Below are 6311 nucleotides of genomic sequence, written 5' to 3'. Positions count from 1 at the left end.
CCTCTGCCTCTGCCTCTGCCTCTGCCTCTGCCTCTGCCTCTGCCTCCCAAGTGCTGGGATTAAAGGCGTGTGCCACCACGCCTGGCTCTGAGACAAATTCTAACCAATCATAATCTAAAGTTTTTATTTTTTATTTTTTTGTTTTTTTTAAGACAGGATTTCTTTGTAAAATGGGACACTGTTCTGAAAACTATACAGTTTCCAGAGATCAGTTTGAAAATCACTGCTGCTATCTAAGTCCTTGTGGATTTTTCAGAGAAATACTTTATTATAAATCATCTTCATCTTTCATTAACTTCCTGACATTTTCTTGGGTTGCTCATCAGTAGTACAATGTTATGCTCTCCAAATGCAAACTAGTGTTAATTAGCTTACGTAGAATTATTAAAATAAGTTTGTTGACAACAGAGAATCTGTTCAATATTGAAAATGGTGATAATGATTACAACATATATTTTTAATTAAGTAGAGGCACTCTTTTTGTGAGGTACAAATTAGATTATGAGCCATGATGCATGGTGGTGTATTCCTTTAATCAAAGCGAACCTGGTCTACAGAGTGAGTTCAAAGATAGCCAGGGCTACACAGAGAAATAAGCAAATAAACAAAAATTAGATTATGATTGGTTAGAATTAGTCTCAGTGGGGTGGGGCAATACTTGGTAGGCAGTGTGCTTCTGAGCAATTGAGGAATAATGTCCAAGGCTGTCTTCTGATTTTCATATGTGTGGCTGGTGTATCCACCTGCACTCACACACAGAAACATATACAGACACACAAAGAAAGGAACTGACCTTGAGAAAGTATAGAATTACTGTAAATTTAATTCAGAAGGACTGGGATGCCTGCTTTGTTAAATTTTTCAGAGGATAATATAAATCCCTCCTTATAGAGTCTTCTAAAGGGTAGAACTCTACTCCAGTCTAAGGCATTTTAGAATAGGACTTAGGTTAAAGAAAATGTGCTCAATATTGAATATGATGATAATGATTGCATTGTATATATTTATTTAGGTAGTCTTTTTGGGGGTATAAATTAGATTATGATTGGTTAAAATTGGTTTCAGTGGGATGGGGAGACACTTCAAGCCAACATTTGTACCTTTGTGAGGAAGATAAAGGGTAAAGGCCCTGAGGTAAGAGTCGCTAGTGCTTCAGATCTCAGGCACTAGCCAAGTCCTAGGAGAGAGACTAACTTGAATCTTTGATTTGTAAACAGATTAAAATTATTTTTCAGAGACTTTGGCTATGAAAGGATTAATACTGAACTGTTTAGGAAAAAGAGAAGAAGCATATGAATTTGTTCGTAAAGGACTTCGCAGTGACGTCAGGAGTCATGTCTGTATCCTTTTGTCATAGTTTCGTGATTTTGTCTTTTCTAATTCAAATTTTACAACTTGTCTGTGAAACATTGAACTCTTAGGAATTTTAATGAAGTCTATGTATCTACCTATTACTCAGCATCAGTAATTAGCAATATTTTGTTCCTTAATCCTTTTTGGAGTATTTTAAAGAAAATCGGAGATCAGCTCTTTCCTTAAACATTCATGAATTGATATTTTTCTACTTCAGAAAATGAATTTTAGTTTTTTAATCTATATAAATATTTGTGTTTCTTGAATTTTCTTTTAGAAGTTTTACAGGAAATTTTTAATTTAGAAGAAACCTTTTTAACACAAGTTTAGCTGGATCTGTAGCTCAGTAGTAGAGTACTTGCCCGGTGTGTGCAGGGTGTCCTGGTATAACCCCTGGCACTGCAGAACTAGAAAATGAAAACCAGGTTTTATTTTGTGTCAGGAAAAACTGCTTCTTTAGCTTGAATTCTATTAACAGAGACATAACATTTACTTTACTGAATCTTTATAGTACTTTTCTTTTGCTAGTATTTCAACATGTAAGCCAATTTTGAAAACCTTTAAAGAAGGATTGTTGAAATTTTTTCATTTCCCATGTTCGTGTTTAGTCTTAACATAATACCCTTGTATATGACATTTAATTCATTTAGCAGATGGTTAGTATTTGCCATGCGTAGTCTCCATATTTTCACATATTTAACTTAGGGGTCTCTCAAAATACAAAATGATTATTTTCTTATCCCAGACTTTACCCTACAGTGTAGAGAAAGACTGTGTAAGTATGGTAATTTGGGAGGTTTGGCATAAGATAAACTAAGAGAATAAATCTTAATTTTATGTCTTTTAATATCTAGTGAATTAAATGGTGGCTATATTACTTAGAATTGGATAACTAAACTTATTTTAGAAATACTGACAATCTTTATATAAGTGAATTTTGAGGTTGTTTGGTTACAAAAGCGAGGGAATTGAATGTAGGAAAATGTTACAAACTTTTGCCAAGAATTTTTAAAAAGTTATCTACAAATATTATGGGAAATTTCAAGCTTGTACAAAATGGGAGAAATTGAGAGTTGAATCCTTGCGAGCCCATCACCCAGCTGACGAGTCGAGGCTTGGCTCTTCTTAACACTTGTCTGCTTCTAATAATTGTCCTTTCCCTCTGACTCCAGACCATTGTGAAACAAGTTCCAGATGAAAGACTTTCGAGGTTATTGCATAGTATATTGTAGTGTCTGTGGATGTCTGTATTTCCTTAACTTGATAGGTTGGCATGTATACGGCCTCCTGCAACGTTCTGATAAGAAGTATGATGAAGCTATTAAGTGCTACCGAAATGCCCTCAAATTAGATAAAGACAATTTGCAAATCTTGAGGGATCTCTCTCTATTGCAGATTCAGATGAGAGATCTTGAAGGTTATCGGGTAAGTAGTCTTAAATGTACTTTTTTTTTTTTAGATTTATTTATTTATTTATTTATTTATTTATTTATTTATTTATTTATTATATGTAAGTACACTGTAGCTGTCTTCAGACACTCCAGAAGAGGGAGTNGAAAGTACCACCCTTTATATACAGCCACTTGTATAGAAGATATAAATGTGTTTTTAAAAAAATTTAAATTTTAAACTTTATTTATTTTTAAAGATTTATTTATTATTATATCTAAGTACACTATAGCTGTCTTCAGACGCACCAGAAGAGGGCATCAGATCTCATTATGGATGGTTGTGAGCCACCATGTGGTTGCGGAGAATTGAACTCTGGACCTTCGGAAGAGCAGTCGGGTGCTCTTACCCACTGAGCCATCTCACCAACCCTTAAATGTACTTTTTAAATACAGGGTATTTATTTATTTATGTAATGGGATTGAAGGTATGTGCCACAATACTTGGTGTAAAGATTAAATTTTTAATAGCTCATGAATTCAGAATGAAGTAAGCCTAAGGCAAGATGTTATACCCACTTTGACTGTCCTATGATAATAGTTACAGAGTTTCATACTTGAACATTAAATAAGGGTAAATTGAGATGGCTCAATGGGTGAAGATGCTTGCCACCTAGCTTGATAACGTGAGTGGCATCCCTGGGACTTAAACTGTGGAAGGAGAAAACAGACTTCTGAAAGTTGTCTTCAGGCTTCCACATGTGTACTATGGCACATATACATTCACTCATGCATGCACATGCACACACACAATTTAAAGAAAAAAAGATTGTCTTTGGTGTAAAAATATTATTCTAATATCGTTTAACATTTTTTGCTAAGCTGAAAATAGCTTTGACATTCAGTTTTTACTGAAATCTGAAGATTACTTAGCTTTTTTTTTTATTATTAAGTTAGTAAGCATAAAATAATAAGGAAAGGATTGCCATGAAGATCCATTTTTCTCTTTAGTTATGTGTATGGTATTTTGCCTGTTTGTCCATAGGTGTTTAGGTACCTATGGAGGCTACAAGAGGGCATTGGATTCCATAGAACTAACATTGTAGGCAGTTGTGAGTTGCCCAGTGTGGATCCTGGAAACTGAACTTGTGCCCGCTTTAGTCTTGTATTTGCCAGAGAGAAAAACTGACCCATTCTTTAATGAAGGAGTGGGTGACAGAGAGGCAAGAGTAAGATACGTAAGATACGTAAGATACGTAAGATACGTAACTTGATGTTCTGTGAAAAGGGGTCAGACGTGGCTAGGAGGACCTGAAAAGGATGGCCTCCTTTGCTACCACTTACAACCATGGAACAGTCAGCAAAGTTAGGTAGACATTTTCTAGACTCAGTCTGCTGAAAACACTGAGAAAGAACTGAGTTACTTTTGGGAGGTAGGGTCTCTGTGGAGAAGTTGGGTTTTCTGCTCACCTTGGTTTTTCCAGGATATCCATGGAAGAATTTCTGATATTTTGTCTATAATATTACAGAAATTCAGCTGCTTCCTATTGGCAGTGGGCATTTCCACTGGAAGAGCCCCATACTGTTTCCTCCATGTCCGTCCTGTATATGAGACCACTTACAACAATGTAAATGACCTAATTTCATATAATATTATTAAAAAATCTAATATAATCAAAAGCTATCCTAATTTTATAACAGCCTTACAGCAAGGACTATAAGGCACAGAGACTTAATTTAGATTAGAAACGTGAAACATTTTTATCATATTTTAGACCTGATACTTATTGATGTGTTATTAAAGATTATTAAAATTCAGATGAAATATAAACATTTTAGATAAATAAAGAACTTAAAAAGAGAAAAAAAATTCTTTCCTAGGAGACAAGATACCAACTTCTTCAGTTGCGCCCAACACAGCGTGCTTCCTGGATTGGATATGCCATCGCTTATCATTTGCTGAAAGATTATGATACAGCGCTAAAACTATTAGAAGAATTTAGACAAACGCAGCAAGTAAGAACTTTAACATTTTTCCCTAATATTGCAGACTAAAATAGTTGAGTTTTAACCTTTAAAATTTTCTTAGGAAACTGAAAACAATTGAAAAATATTTCAAAATAGGAAAAGTTTAAAGTGTAGAATTCCCAGTATAAAATAAACTAATTCTTAGGTTGCCTGGGCAGTAATCTCAATACTCAGATAGAGAAATAAAGTATGATGGCTGTAGTGGGGCTGGGAAGGGCGCTTGTCTCGTAGGTTGTGTAATGGGCGCATAGCCCTGGGTCAGTCCTCAGAACTAGAAAAAATAGTAAAATAGAAAGAATCTGGAAGCTGGAGGATTGTTTCTGTGATCTATATTACTTTAGTTGTGGATATGGAACGGTATGTACTTTTGTTTTATGTTAATATATTTGGAATATCTAGAATACCTGTCTTATAAAAATACAAAGCATATTAACTCATTTAAATATGTTAACATTTTCTATAATTGTTAAAAGTTTTACTTAAGAAATAAACTATGTAGAAGTAGCTTAAGTTTTTTCCTGCACCTTTCCAGACATAAGCACTAATCTGAAATTAGTACAGAGATAACTTTTCATATGTATGCCATGCATAAATCTGTAAAAGATACAGACTTGTGGGTTTTGGTTTGTTTTTTTTTTTTTGTTTCTTTTTTTTAAAGACAGGGTTTCTCTGTATAACCCTGGCTGTCCTGGAACTCACTTTGTAGACCAGGCTGGCCTCGAATTCAGAAATCCGCCAAGTGTTGGGATTAAAGGTGTGTGCCACCACGGCCTGGCGTGTATATATTTTTAGAATTTACATGATAGTTCTTGTTTTTAAGGCAGGGTCCCATAGTGTAGTACTGGCTGCCCCTGAACTCAGATCCTCCAAGCTTACCTTTCTTGGTGCTGGGGTTATAGGCATGTAACACTTTCTAGCCTGATAGTTTTTATTTTATTCATGTGTGTAAATGTGTGCTGTGATAGTTTTTATTTTATTCATGTGTGTAAATGTGTGCTGTGTGTGTGTCGTCAGGAGAAAACCCCCAGAGGTTAGTTCTTGCCTTCCACCGTGCTGTGAGAAAAGGCCCTTTTTTGTTGTTGTTTTGTTTTTTTGTGCTGTGTGTTGCATTCTAGGTGGCTTGCTGAACAGTGCTGTCTGCACCACATATCTCCTTGTAATTGTGTTGGGATTGCAGCTGGTGCAATTCCACCACTTTAGGTTTTTAATTGGGTTCCAGTGATCTAAACTCAGGTTGTCATCTTCTATTGCAAGTGATTTTACCCCTAAGCCATCTCCCTAACCTGTTAGTTTTTTCTTCAATATTTTGGAGACTTATTCATGTTAATTTAGGGCTCATTGATCCATTTTTAAATACCGTGTCTTGTTCTGTTGTGTAAATGAGGAGTAGTTTGTCTACTTTGTCTCTATTAAAACAGCGCTGAGCCAGGCGTGGTGGTGCACTCCTTTAATCCCAGCACTTGGGAGGCAGAGGCAGGTGGATTTCTGAGTTCGAGGCCAGCCTGGTCTACAGAGTGAGTTCCAGGACAGCCAGGGCTACAC

At 35.6% G+C, this 6311-nt stretch overlaps 1 protein-coding gene across 4 annotated transcripts in view; it reads left to right on the top strand.

The window, feature by feature from the left end:
• Naa16 (N(alpha)-acetyltransferase 16, NatA auxiliary subunit) overlaps window positions 1-6311 on the top strand; it is a 58365-nt gene that overhangs the window by 4861 nt on the left and 47193 nt on the right. For 3 of the 4 annotated variants that reach the window (XM_021203368.2, XM_029541583.1, XM_029541585.1), the window contains exons 3-5: window positions 1236-1340; window positions 2621-2778; window positions 4623-4757. In XM_021203368.2, coding sequence (XP_021059027.1) covers window positions 1236-1340; window positions 2621-2778; window positions 4623-4757 — 398 coding nt within the window. Of the gene's footprint in view, window positions 1-1217; window positions 1341-2620; window positions 2779-4622; window positions 4758-6311 lie in introns of all 4 variants that reach the window. The other variant, XM_029541584.1, reaches the window with a different exon arrangement.

This window comes from Mus pahari, chromosome 8, assembly GCF_900095145.1.
Source record: "Mus pahari chromosome 8, PAHARI_EIJ_v1.1, whole genome shotgun sequence".
Classification (NCBI taxonomy): Eukaryota; Metazoa; Chordata; class Mammalia; order Rodentia; family Muridae; genus Mus; species Mus pahari.
This window is presented reverse-complemented; position numbering and strand designations above follow the sequence as displayed.